The sequence below is a fragment of the Elgaria multicarinata genome, chromosome 5, assembly GCF_023053635.1.
Source record: "Elgaria multicarinata webbii isolate HBS135686 ecotype San Diego chromosome 5, rElgMul1.1.pri, whole genome shotgun sequence".
NCBI lineage: Eukaryota > Metazoa > Chordata > Lepidosauria > Squamata > Anguidae > Elgaria > Elgaria multicarinata.
Window position 1 is genome coordinate 100605001 of NC_086175.1, and position 14710 is coordinate 100619710.

At 44.3% G+C, this 14710-nt stretch overlaps 1 protein-coding gene across 1 annotated transcript; it reads right to left on the reverse strand.

The window, feature by feature from the left end:
* Positions 1-1970: 1970 nt before the first annotated feature.
* Positions 1971-14710, reverse strand: GPR161 (G protein-coupled receptor 161). Its single transcript, XM_063127637.1, has 6 exons — positions 14625-14710; positions 11600-12011; positions 8426-9150; positions 6685-6789; positions 5125-5244; positions 1971-3492 (listed from the first exon to the last, which is right to left on the reverse strand). Exons 2-6 carry the CDS (start codon positions 11965-11967, stop codon positions 3245-3247), a joined length of 1566 nt encoding a protein of 521 aa, XP_062983707.1. The 5' UTR covers positions 11968-12011; positions 14625-14710; the 3' UTR covers positions 1971-3244.

A 14710-nucleotide genomic window follows, 5' to 3' on the forward strand; every position in this document is an offset into this window, starting at 1 on the left:
AGTACATTAAAATGTTTCAAGGCTGTTATTAGCACAGTTGCAATGTTGTAAACATAATTTTGGGTAAATGGTTAGGGAAAGGGTCTGTGCAAAATGCTGACTCCTATCACAATAGCCCTGTTGGGTTAGAATAGCATTGGCTTTCTTTAAGACTTTTGAATATATTTTGTCACATTCAGATATAAGGCTCACCTTTGATTAAACTTTGCCAAAGCCTGAAGCTACAAAGATAGCTACTTAGGGATATAATAAATTGCCCCTAGTTTCACTGGATTCAAGTTTTCACGTTTTTTTGCAATCTCTAAAACAAAACCTCTTAAAAATCAGAGATCGATAGGTTCCCATAAACATCCGTACCATGAACAATTGAACACTTGCATCAGCTTGATGGCATATGAATGGCCTGAGACAACATGATAGTCAATGGTGGGGTAATAATCAACTACACAGTTGTTTATCTAGGTGGTTGCTCCCCACACAACATGCCATTAATCAATCGTGGTGTAGATTAGGATCAGCGTTGAATTGACTCTTAGTCCATGCTGAGTTGACTCACTCATCCCCAGCCCCCTCTCCCCCCTCAGTGCTCCCACTAGTATCCCATCAGCCATTGCTGCTAAAAATCTATCCTGCCAGCTGGACTAGAGTAGCACCCACTGCTTTGACCACTCTTGCCTTGCAACTCTGTGGCTGATGAAATAACCAATGGTGGCCAAATAAATAACCAATGGTGCCCTCCACACAACACAATAACCAATGGTGGTTCATATAGCCAACTGTGCACAGCGTTGGTTATTTGCATTGGTTAATTCGGCCAAATAATCAATCGTTGGTTATAAAACTCCCTCCACACAACACAATAATCCATGGTGGGTTAAATAACCAAACATCAATTATTTAAACCACCACTGGTTATCATGTTGTCTGAACCCAGCCAATATGTCTGAATGAATTCCAGGCTTGTGCTTCAAACTTTCAGTTTATGTTATTAGTTATTAGTTCAGGAAAACCTTGATGCATAGCTTAGATTGAAATTAAATCAATTGCATGGAAGAACTCATTCAAATATTGTGTATTCTTTAAACCCATGGTACTCCTCATTAAAGCAGGGGTAAGCAACCTGGTGCTCACCACATATTTTGAACTACAGTTACCATAAGCCCCAGCCAGCATGGGCAATAGTCAGGAGTTGTAGTCCAAAACATTTAGAGGGCAACAGGTGGCATGAAAGGAAGACTATACTTTGGGCACTTCTATCCAACTGTGAAACCTCATGCTTTATTTTCCTTCCCAACTCGGTAAGGAACTAATCCTTGATACTTATATAAATTACTTCTTTTCCATTTCTTCATTATGATATACCAAGGCTGCTTCCAAGTGGGCAGCTCCTAGCACAACCCAATCATTGTTCTTCCACTGCAAACTACAAGTGGAATTAAAAAACCAAAAAAAACAAGTGGAATTGCAGTTGACCTTCCACACCACTGGGGGTTCTGCGCTTTTTCTCTGTACACCAGTGGTCATGACATAGCTGCTGAGGCTAGCCATTTGAAGCTTTGCACCCATTCACTATCACCCTTGCAATGGACACAATTTTATCGAATTGTTGATTTATTTTTTAATCAAGCTTTTAGGGCTAAAATGCTTTCCCAAATTTTAAAAATATTAAAGTATTAATAAAATACCACTTAAATGAAAGAGTGTCATTGCTATATCATTTTTTTTAATGATGGTATATATGTGTGTTATAACGCCATACTGGCCCCATTCAGAAGACACCTTAAACCATGGCTTTAACCATGGTGGTTAAGTCAGAAAGCCAGGCCGTGTTCAGAAGACACCTTAAGCCACAGCTTTAACCATGGTGAATAAAGCAAAAAGTCTTGCTCACCATGGTTAAAGCCATGGTTTAAGATGTCTTCTGAACACGGCCTGGCTTTCTGACTTAACCACCATGGTTAATGCCACGGTTTAAAGTATCTTCTGAATGGGGCCAATGACTATTTGTTTTTAAATGATTCCCACCCACCCCAGTACCATTAGAGCAACATGCTTAATAGTTTTAACTGTTAACGTTATTTTTTTAAATGGCTCACACAACAAAGATTATAGAGTGTTGAGTCGTGATAGGTTCAGTGGTCAATGTGTCCTTGCCCACACCAAAGCCCACCCTTTAAAAAAGATGGAAGAGTGCTATAGGGACACCTATACACCTGTGGAGGTTGCACTCCTATTCTAAAAAAAAAAAAAGTTGAACTTTCTGCAGCCTCACAAAAGAAAGGAGAACCACAGGGAAAATACAGGATGACAATGATTGAATGACATCATAATGCAGACACCCCACAAAAAGTGAGCAAATGAAACATGGCAATTCTACACTAAAGGCCTAGCATGGAAGCCATTACTGAGAATTTGACATTTGTTCTATTAAGGCAACGTTTTTTTCTTCATTGTATTGTTTTCTAGGAGCATGTGGAGGACATTGTAACATTTATCTAAGTGGGGAGAGGAGGGAGGGAAGCTATCTTGAAAACTGATTGCATCTGTGGCTAGAGTTAAAAGGAAACAAGTAGGAAAAGGATCCTTCAAGGAAACCCGTGCTACTAAAAACAGGAAAACAACCTGCAGTTTATCATGGAAGTTGTGAGCAGATGCTTCTCCACTCCCAATTTCCCTTTTGCTCAGCATTCAGGCACATACATGGTGGCCCTAACTCTATCCTACCGCAGGGGTGGGTAACTTTGGGGACTCCAGAGGACAATTTTAACTCCCGAGAACCCCCTGGGGGGTTGTACCCCCAAATTTAGGGGGCAGCAGCAGCAAAAGGATTAATGTTTTGCTACCGTATTTCAGCAGCAAACCACAACGCTGGCCAAAAAAAAGGCCAAACGTAGCTTTAAAGCAAGGCTTTAAAGATAAATTTGGCCTTTTTAGGCCCCCATCATGGTTTGCCACCAAAATTTGGTAGCCAACCGGCAATTGTTTTGCTGCTGCAAATTTGGCAGCGGCGGGAGCGGCACTTAAGGCCAAGAGACGGTGTGCAGCCTGCCTGTTGTCTGCCCCTGCCTGACAGGGTGAGGTACATATTTTATATATACACACAAATTCTAACACTGTTAAGACACGTCTTCGGGTGTTTTCAAAGTCCTTGACTAATGCACTGGAGGCTGTTTTGTTTTCCTTTAGAAAAAGAACAGGCCTGTATTGTCCTTAGTGGTTTTGTCTGCTCCCTGTTGCAGGGGTTTTAAGTGTTCCCTTCCTCGATGCTTTGTAGCTGTAGTCTCTGACCCGCGTGGCTCCTGCCGCCACGCCGCGCACAGGCGTTGCTGCCTGCCACAGTTCGCACTGGAAACAAAGAGCCAGGCAAAGCGTCTCCTCCGAACAAGGTGATTCTCACATCCGCCTCAATAGCTTTGGCCAAGCTGGAAGCATAACTGTCCAGAGACTTATGAACGTCAGCTTTTACGTGAAGAACAGAGCTCTTTGCTGATTCTGAATAGAAAAAATCAGAGAGGGAACTTAGCATACTATTACCATATAGATGCATATATTTGGTTATTATAGACATCTTTTATAGGAGAGCAATACTTCAGGGAGTATTTATTTATTTACACTTTAGTTTCGAGGATTCAACTTGGAATAACATGACAATTTTAAATCTAATAAAATGGGGAGCTGAGCCAGCATACATGTGATACTTATAACTTAACAAATAAATAGAAGGCAGTAGTTTTTAAATGACTAATATATAAGATGCCTGAAAGCACGCAACTACCCAACACACTAGTGAAGAGAGATGATCAACAAGAAACCCATTTATTTACAATTATACAAAAGTTATGAAAAGGCTAAATGGGTTTCTTGTTGATCATCTCTCTTCACTAGTGTGTTGGGTAGTTGTGTGCTTTCAGGCACCTTATATATTAGTCACTTCTAACTTAACAAACATATCACCCATCCATAGGCTTAAACTAAAGTATGCTGGTCTCAGAAGCTACCAGCAATAGGAACAAAATCTGACCCTAATGGAAAAGACAGGTAATTTCAATTTAAACAAAAAATATATGTAACAGGAAGAATACCTTTATGAAAAGCCCTGCTCCTCCTGTCCCGACAGCTAGCCAAGCCCAGTCCAAGTATGGGGTGGGGAACCTCAGGCCTTGGAGGGGGGCAAATTTGACCCTCCATGTGGCCACGCCCCCTTTTCCTTGGCTCCACCCACCAATAATTTGGTGGTTTCACAGCTTTTGTGTAGTTTTTTTATGGTAGTCCCCGCCCCTTTTCTAAAAGGTTTTGCCTCTCCTGACAAAATTTTAAGCCAAAATATATGGGGGGGTGGGGTGGGGTGGGGTGGCCCTGCTCCCTTTGCCTCCACCTCCACCACTGAATGTGATACCTAACAGCTTCTCTGAAACTGGGCTAAAAGAGATTTCCCACCTCTGTCTCTTTTCTCTAACTTCTGTTGCAGCACTTCTGAAAATTGCCCTTAAACAATTTGCTGAGCTTAGGTTCCCCCTTAATTTTGTTACTGTCTTCACTTATCCTTCTAACTCTGTACTCACAATCCAAACCTATCGGTCCTCCTATTTTTAAAATGGCGTTCTAATCCTATCTTTCTTAAATTTTACTTCCATTTCCCAAGGTCCTCTGTGTGTCATTTCTTAATTTCCTTCCTTTCTTAGCTGAGGAATCTTGTCTGAGTCTCTGCAACCTAGTCTAGTTCACCATGCTAACTATTCATTACAAACCTTTTTTAAAAAATAAATAAATCCATCATTATGATGCAATCCGTGTTTGTTGATTTGGCATGGAATGACCCATGTTCATCCCACTCCTTATACAATACAAACATACCCAAGTGTTGTACATCTTATTGTGCAATGGCTGGAAAGCAAATGTAGTAAATAAATCCTTTTGTTTTCACCAAACCCACTCCCCCATCCCGCCTGTTAGATCATGTCTTTCTTAGCTGTAAACTGTTTCAGGAGAGGTTTGACTAGTTTTTAACTCCTGCATTGCGCCTAGTGCTGTATATTAAAATAAGCAACCAAAATAGAATGACTCTTTATCGACAGAGTTCCATTAAGAGGAAGCTCAGCGTTCACATTCCCGGCCTCAGCGCACCTTTAATTTGTTCCACTTCATCTTCAAATGTCACAGAACTCCTCCGTCGGTGGGGATACACACAATGGGGGTGATGAACGCCATCAGAACTATAGTCTTCAAGTAGCATGATGTCAGTTCCTAAACGGAGACCATAGTTAAGGAGGACAGTTAGTCAGTGTCAGCTGGTGGCACTGATGTCAGTGGGGCAGTAAATCCGCTCTGGGTTTCAGTCAGAACTCTAAAGGAGCTCTCCAAGGTTCACCTTCTGACTGAAACCCAGAACAGATTCACTGCCCCACTGACATTAGAGCCACCAGCCTCTACTAAGTTATGGAAGCATCCTAGTCTAGAACCCAGGCAAACATCTGTCAGTTTAAAGCAACCATTCTTAACCTGGTTCCCTCCAGATGTGTTGGGCTAAAACTTCCATCATCCCCAGCCAGCAATGCTAATTTAAGGGTTGTTGGTTTTGTTTTGTTTTAAATGATAAATTTCTAAAATCTGGAAGTCTCCCTCTAGTGCTAATACATGGCCAGGGTGAGTGGGAGAAGGATTTCCTAGAGAACAGGCAGGTAGGAGCAGTACTTGACCGTTCCCCTGCCTATTCTTCCTTGCAATTGTGTCACCTCGGCCTTTAAAAAACAAAAAAGCACTATTCCTGAGACTAGAAGTCATCTAACTGTGGGGGAAATGACTTAGGTGGCATTTGCGGTGGGGAGGGGGAATCAGGGAGTACAGAAACAGTTCAGTACCTTTCATCTTTGATTCCAGCCCACCCCTAGTCCTAGCCTGCAGATGTCCCCCGCTTCTCCAACATTTGTATTAACCTGCAGGTGTTTTTAGGAAATGAGTTTGCCAGTATAACATATTGTTCTGGTCTTCATCAGTAAGTGACGTGAATCTGTCAGATGAACTGATGCGCACCGATTTGAAATAATACGCTCAGAGGAACTTCTTTGATGTGCATAGGGTTGCAGCCCTAGTTCTAGTATCAGTGACATCCATACTACACGGTGTGACTGCAACTGAAAGTCCAGTACCACTTAAGCCCATACCAGTAAGTCCTATGTCTATAACAGTAAGTCCAATTGAACTCAAAGCCTTTATAATCTTCTGACTATACATATCTGCTTCCCTGCAATCTCCACCCATTAGTTCTAGTTCTGCCGGCTGGAGCAATAGAAAACAAATCTGCTCCATTTTCTATGTGACAGCCCGTCAGATATATGAAGACCGCTACCATGTTTCCCCTTAATCTTCCCTTCCCCAGGCAAAACATAGCCACCTCCTTCAACCATCCCTCAAAGGACTTGGCTTCCAGACCTCTCCCTGTCCTGCGTGCTATCCTCTGTACACACGGCAGTTTGCCAATGTCTTTCTTAAACCATGGTTCCCAGAACTGGAGGCAGTACTCCAAATGCATCCTTACTAGCGCAGAGCAGAGTGGAGCAATTACTTCCCGAGGTCTGGACACAACGCTTCTGTTAATGCAGCCTCAGACTGCATTCGCTTTTTTAGCAGTCGCGTCACACTGCTGGCTCTAGTTCAATGTAAGTGAACTCATACGGAAGGACTTACCTGAATCCTGAGAGCAGCTGAAGCCTGTATCTCCGGTGCTGCTGCTGTGTCCTAAAGTCCGCTCCCCTGCCATGAGAGCTGTGAGATGTGGAGATAGTCCCAAATCTGCAAAAAGAGTTCCAGCGTTAGCAAACCACACTTGACTGGAGATCTCACCAAATCACCCTCCAAACTCTCTCACTGCTTTTGATAAAAATGCTCGATTTAGCCAATGGCTGGATTTGCAGCATCTATACCGGGAAAGAATCGAAATACCACCACAAGTGAATTTGCATACTGAAGAGTTAAACTTCATAGGCTAGAGATACTGTCGCCATAGGAGAAACCAAAGGCAGGGCAATGCTCACTCTCCCTTTTAGTTGTGTAGTGGGAAGTGTTATGCAATGGGATGGGAATGTTTTCCTGTCAATGTGAGCAAGTGGTGATTGCATAACTTGAAAATACCACGTTAGGGTGCTTACCTATTTAGTCTCATTGCCACACAGGTCTTGAACCTCAGGCCTGTGATCTAAATCCAGCCTGCCTGGGGTCTCAAACCAGCCTTCCAGCCTTTCCCAGATATATTTATTTATTAAAACAGTTGTATCCCACCCTATATCATTGGGATCTCAGTGCAGCATACAGATAAAAACAATAAATGATGCACGCAGCTAAAAATGTATTAAACCATTAATAAGCTAAAACCACTGGAAATTTAAAAGCAATAAAAGCAATTAAAACTATTTGCAGCTTTAGGCAAATTTAGCTCTCAAAAGCTTTGATAAAAAGCCAAGTTTAAACTTAGTACCAAAATGAGGCCTCCAAGGGGAGAGTATTCCACAACCAGGATACCAAAACAGAGACTGGGTATGGATGACACGATAACCAATGGTGGGTTAAATAGTCAACAGTTGGTTATTGCGTCATCTGTAGGGACTTTTTCACGCCATGGTTGGTTATTCAGCCAAAATAACCAACACTGTGCAGAGTTGATTATTTGAACAACTGTTGGTTATTGTGTCATCTTTTGGGCACCGTTGACTATTTCGTTGCACACAGTTGCTTATTTTTGGCAATTACAGAGTCCCCTGGCAAGAGTGACTAAAGCAGTAGTTGCTGCTCTAGTTCAGCCAGCAGAACTCGCAATGACTGATGGGATACCAGCAGGAGGACTGAGGGAGAGAAGAGGGTGGGGGATGTGTTAGTCAAACACAGCATTGACTAATAGCTTGACGCTGCCTTAATCCACACCATGTTTGATTATAATCATGTTGTGTGGGGAGTACCCCCTCGATAACTGTCCGAACGCGCCCAGTGAAAGCCCTCTCCCATGTCCCACCATAAAGTTTGTCACACGTTGGTGGGACGCAGATGAGGGCTCCTCCCCAGATCTCACATCTCAGGCAGGCATTTATAGGGAGAGGCACTCTCTCAAGTATGAGATCCCAAGCCTTTTAGGGCTGTCCTTATCCCCTTTCCCTGACTGCTGATTGTTTGGGGATTGGCTTTTGTGCAGTTTACACACACACACACACACACACTCTTTCTCTCTCTCTAAACAGGTCAAAAAGCCTCCCCTAAGATTTAGTTAATGTCTGTAAGAATTTTAAGCTAAAATAGGCTGGTGTTTTTGCTATTTAGATCCCACCTCTTTGGGCCCCAAGAGCTTCTACAGAATTGAATTTGGCCCTTGGGCTGAAAGAGGTCGGGCAGCCTTGCATTACAACCTGGAACAGATAAAAGAAAGCCGGGCTTCTATTACCTGTGATCCTATTAGAAATACTAAATAATCTGGATGTCCTCTGTCGCTGAACAAAGGATTCTCTGTAGTACCGGTCTCCAAAACACATTCCCAGCAACTCCTTGCGTACTGTTTTATTCCAGAGTCCGTAAATCAAAGGGTGGCAAATAGCACTTGTAAAGGACAGCCAGGTCGCTAATGTCTCCAAAGCTGGGGAAATGCTGTTTTTCCCCCAAAGTGCCTCGGAGGTAATGACCACCATGTAAGGCCCCCACGTGATGACAAAAGCACCAATCACAACCAAGATCGTGATCAAAGCTTTGCACTGATTGGCAGAATAAACAACCCCCTGGAAAGCGTTCCTTCGACTGCCTGATGAGGAAGTTGAAGTGCTGGAGTTCTTCCTCCCGTTCCTTTGAGTATCTTCCTCGGCAATGACCACGCTCCCACAGTGGATTTTCCTTGCTTTAATCCTAGCCACGCGGAATATGAATCCGTAGCAAATCATCATGACGATGAAAGGCAGCAACGCACACCAGATCTGCCAGAAGGCAGTGTAACCTGCCTGCTTATGCCACGCAGCCACACACATCCACTTGAACTGATCGAACTCTAGGGAAGACCAGCCGAAGAGTGGAGGAAGGCATCCAATGAGAGAATGCAGCCACACGTACACAAGGGCGACAACAGCTCGGTTCCCAGTAATCTTCATTGGGTAAACCATTGGGTACAGGACAGCATAGTACCTGAAAAATATCAGAGAAGGATTCTGCGGTATCAGGACATATTCACTAAGTAGGGGAAAAGGGTTTGTCTTTCTGAAACCTCACTCAGGGGTTATTTGAAATGCATCCCAACACTCAGCAAAGTGGGGGAAGTCTACATAGAGACCCGACAAAGTATTAACAAGTATTGTACAGAGTTTGGAGCTCAAAGGTCAGGAACTGATGAGGCTAAAGAAGAGCCCAAAACTGCCTGGGGAGCTTCATGGATGATTGGGGACATGAACTCAGATCTCTTGAATCCCAGTCTCTAACCAACTACATCATGCTGGTGCTGTTGGTAATTAGCCATGTTAGAGCATCAGCTGATTTCTATGATGTAAACCATTAGGCACAATGTAATAAATGTAGTACATCTTTACTCAATGTAATAACAAAAATAAGCCACTAGAAATTTGTCCTTATTTGCACTTTACTCCTATTCTTTTCACACTGCACCCAGCTATCCTTTGGCAATCTTTGCCTGTCCTGCTCTGTTTTCCCAATTCAGCTGTTTCCATGTCCTGGTTATGGGAATGGGGAGGGGGGGTGAATATTCATCAGTGAACTTCACGTTTGTCTGTAAATAGACATTCCTTACGTTGAATTTGCTGGGTGCTTCCGGACGGAGGGCTCCTAGCATTAGCAATTCAGAAGGCATTGTGCAGCTCTTCCATCTTTTTGTTTTGATGGATTTTCTGTGTTTAGTAAAAAGACTGAAGAAGCAATGGGAACACACGGGAGGGTTATGGATGAACGATGATGCCATCTGGACACCCTGTAATATTCTGTGAATGAGGCATGGTGACGGCATTGATAAAAGCTTCCTGGAAAGTCCAATGTTACAAGTATTACAACGTGCAATGGGGATGTTTTGTACGTCATCCAGGGTGCTTCCAGATGAGGCTTTCATCGTGCAATTTGCCATGTCTTCAAAGAATTGTATGAAGGCTGCAAATGACATCTTCCACTTGTAACCCTCCAATGCTTTCCCACTGTTTCTTCTGTCTTTTTTCTTTCCATGAAAAGATCCGTTAAAGAACAAAAAAATGGAATAGCTGCATCATGTTAGGGATGGGCAAACTCCTTTGTGTCCTGTTTGCGCTTTGCTTGCTGGACTCCAACCAGTTGCCTGACCTTGGCAGGCACATGGGACAAGCTGCCAAATGGTCCATGGGCACCCGTGAGAGCTTGCATTTATTTATTTATATATATATATATATATATATATATATATATATATATATATATATATATGCCACGATTTTGCGCAAAATTGTGGGTGGGAATATTTACAGAAATTGTAATTTGCACAAAATTGCAGGGCTAAACAATCATTTATGCCTGCATTTAAATGTGCTGTTTAATCCTGCAAACTTGTGCAAATCACAATGTCCATAAATTTCCCCACCTGTGATTTTGTGCAAATGTGAATTTGCACAAATCCACATTTGCACAAAATCATGATTTACACACACACAAAAGGGTGGAAAACCATGAGCCAGCTCAGGGATCTGTGAGCTGGCATCCATGGAGCCGAGCTGGTGAAAACACGCCAAGCTTCACCCCCAAACCAGATTCCTCTGACATCTCTACATCATGTCTTTTGATTAGTATTGCTCACAGGCATCGGTCTGAAAGCACCCAAGGTTTGTGACCCAGGCAGGCAGCCCCATGATTTCCCTGTTTTGATTTCCTCAAATAACAAAATGCTAGAACTACATAGTTGAATCCTGTTTGGTCAAGAGACTTGGAGAGAGGTGGCATCCCTTAGGGCAGGAGCGGTGGGCAAACTTTTTTTGGTTGAGGACCACATTCCCTTGTGGATGATCTGTTGGGGGCCACATGTTGGTGGTGGGTGATCAGAGACAAGAACAGGCTTTCCCAGCTTAACTCTGAAGAAAGCCTCCTTTCTTCCCCCATGTCCCCAGTGTCTACTTCTGAGCAGATGGGCATGGAATTGAGCTGCACTTTAGCACTGAGGAAACTTCTGTTTGACCATTCTTTGCTAATGCATAACCACTCCCATGATTCTCAGCTCAAGGACATCATCATACCATATGACTTGGAACACGTAGAGCCAGTGTGGTGTAGTGGCTAAGGTGTTAGACTGAGGGTCGGGAGATCCGGGTTCTAGTCCTCACTTGGCCATGGAAACCCACTGGGTGACTTTGGGCCAGTCACAGACTCTCAGCCCAACCTACCTCACAGGGTTGTTGTTGTGAGGATAATATGGAGAGGAGGAGAATTATGTACACCACCTTGGGTTCCTTGGAGGAAAAAAGGCAGGATATAAATGCAATAAATAATTGTAATAATAAATAAACACAGCATCTTTCTGTGCCCATGCACATATAATTCTGGTATATGTTCTGACATTTTGTATTTGTTTGCTGCTCAGCCACTTCTAGTTCATAATGAAAAGAGGGCGTACCGGTCGATAGCAATCAGTCCAAGGGTGAGCATACTGGCCGAGCTGATGAGCATATAGAGCAGGGCGGAGAAGTTGCACCAAACAACGCCGAAGATCCATTCCCGCCGGATGGAGCTGGTCACGACGAAAGGCAGCACCAGCACAGAAAGCAGGAAGTTGGACAGAGTCAGGCTGAAAACGAACTTGTTGCTGAGCGTGAGGAGGTACGACTTCTTGTAAAGGGTGAGGACAATCACCAGGTTCCCTAAGCAGACGAAAATGGCAATGACAATGAGAGCGATGGACTCCGTCACTCTGCCTGCTCCGTCTTCCAGCAGCGTAAAGTTCCCAGTGGTGTTCTTGTTGCCGAGGGAGGAATTGATGCTCATGGTCAGAGCGTGCTGGGGTGGAGCAGCCGGGACATGCCAGGCACCTGCAAAAGAAGAAAAGAACACAAAAGAGTTTATATATGTATACACGCTGCACCAACCTATGTGACATGCACAGAATTATCATTATCATCATCATCATCATCATCATCATCATCATCATCATCATCTCCGTACTGCCCCAAAGCTGAAGCTCTCTGGACAGTTTACAAAGATTAAAAAAGATAAAAAATACAGTACACAAACTTTAAAAACCGTTTCATAAAAACCCACAAACAGACAGTACACACAGAGACAACATATATCTAAAGACAACTTTAAGCAATCAACCAGAAAATTTTGCATGCTTGGAGTTGTCTTATTCTCTTCTATAATTTGGGAGATGTTGCATGCACATGATGGGAATACCCTGTTGACATACAAAGCAGTCCCCAAAATCAAAGGAAAAACAAAACTTTTATGTATTCAGAATTCCATTTGTGCTCTGGAACCCTATAGATCAAGGGGAGGACACCTGAGTCCCTCCAGATGTTTTGGACTACAAGCACCATCAGCCTCTGCTAATGGACAGGGATGATGGGAGTGGTAGTCCAAAACACACAAAGGGCACTAGGTAGCCTATCATTGCTGAAGAGCTTTGGGTCATGCCCATATTATCGTCTTATGGCATTTTAGGAGGATTTAATCTGTGTCTTGTGGGGAACTTTCAGAAAGCGTTGATAAATTGGGAGGAGCAACTTTCTGCACAAAACAATTTCAGCTGAAAAACAACATGTTATTTCAGCATTTCCCTGACATTTCAAGAGCTTCAACCAGTTATATATAGGAGTAGATTTTCAACTGTGGACAGGGAAACCAGAGGTTCCTCCAAAGCTTATGAGGGTCCACTGATGAAAAGATAGATAATGGAAGGCGAGCTTCCCTGAAAAACAGCTTGCCTACCGCTACTGACATCCCTTGCAAAGTGTAGGCATGGGAGATTGTTGGGTGCATTCTAAGTCATGCTTTTATTTGTTTATTTATTTTTAAAAACCCATCAAGGCAGGATTCTTAGTGCTCTTAAGGTGCAATTCTATGTGTGCTGAGACAGAAAAAAAGTCCTATATGTGCAGTTCAACATTTTCAGGCATTTAGTGAGGACCAGCCAAATTGTGCTGCGGCTTGCTGCCTCCTCCCTCTCCTGAGTGGATGCTGAGAGCAAGATTCCCAACCGCCAATCAATCAGAAGTACCATCGAGCCAAATGTAAGCACTTTTAAAAATCAATTGACTTTAACTTTAGAAAAGTACACACATGCTTAGTTCTCCTTTTTAAATTAATGGGCCTCTAAAATGCTTGATTGGGATCACTTTATAGTTTTTGTATAAGGACAGAAATGTACAAACCCTGCCCTTTTGATCGGGATCAACTAAGCCAGAATAAATGATACCACGGTTTCTTCGGTAGACCACTGACCCAGATTAGAATTCTCACAATGTGTACGTGTGTATAGAATACCCATATGGGGAGGACTAAATAGTGTGGGTCTCCTACTTGTTTGTAGAGTCTTGTGGCACAGACTAACACATTTATGATGGCATAATAAGCTTTCTTACGCCGTGATAAGAGTTGCTAATTTTTAAGGTACCTTAAGACCGTTAGTTTTTCTCTCTCCATGTGGTTGGCTTCATTCACCCATTCCCATTTGACATGGGGTTGCACCCTCACACACGCTTGTGTGTAAGCAAGTGTGAATGTGCAGAAACTATGGAGTTTGCTATCACAAGACATAGTGATGGCCACCAGTTTGGATGGCTTTAAAAAGGGAGGGGAATTCCTGGAGGGGGAGGCTATCAATGGCTGCCAGTCCTCGTGGCTATATGCAGTTGCTGGGGACCATGGGCAGCAGGGTGCTGATGCACTCACTTTCTGCTTGTGGGTTCCCACGGGCAGCTGGTCGGCTACTGTGGGAACAGAATGCTGGCCTAAACGGACTCTTGGTCTGTTTCAGCATGGCTGTTCTTATGGCTGGTAACATTAACTAGGCCTGAAGGATGGATTCAGACAACCAAGTTTCCTTTTCTCATTTGCCCTGGCACTGCAACCGAAGATTTGCACTGCGCTCGGGCGATGACTGGAAACTCTGCCCGCGTTCTTGTCTCCGGTTCACAGCGCCCCAAGCGAAGAGGAGATCCTGTCGCTTGCGGGCTCGAGACTCCTCCCGGGATGCTTCCGACACATCACCCTGTGTTGAGCCGATCCTGCGCAAAGACAGCTCATTCCCAGCTGTCTTTGCGCCGGATCCGCTGCACCGAGGATCCCGAGAGCCCGCGATTTCCCCGCTGCCAAGGCTCAGTCGGTTCGGCGCCCAGGGATTTCTGCCCAGTTTCTCTCTCCGGCTTCCCTCCGGGCGGCAGCAGGCGGCGTGCGGCGCTCGTCTCCGCTGGCGGCTTGTGCCCGCCGGAGTGCGCCTTCGCTCGGTTTGCCCGCCGCCCCATCGCCGCCGGCATGGAGACAAAGCGACTTCTCCTTCGGCGGAGGGGAGGCCCCGCAAGAGCGAGGGCGCGCCCAGGGCAGCCGGCTCCCCAATCCAAGAGGCGGGGACCCCGCGCTTACACAACGGGGATCTCCATGGCGCTCTGCTTGGCACGAGAAGAGCCCCGATCCCCCCTACTCACCGTCAAGTCGCGCTGCTCCCTTCTTGCTTGGCCCCCTCCTCCGTTACCGACGAGGGCGTCTGGTTTCTGGTTACAGCGCCCCAGAC

Coding starts and splice junctions, on each gene's coding strand:
- GPR161 (XM_063127637.1), bottom strand. CDS start 11,967: ATGAGCATCAATTCCTCCCTCGGCAACAAGAACACCACTGGGAACTTT. Junction 6,790..8,425: donor TATTTCTAATAGGATCACAG/GTAATAGAAGCC, acceptor CTCTTTTTGCAG/ATTTGGGACTATCTCCACAT. Junction 3,493..5,124: donor TGAAGTGGAACAAATTAAAG/GTGCGCTGAGGC, acceptor TTTTCTATTCAG/AATCAGCAAAGAGCTCTGTT.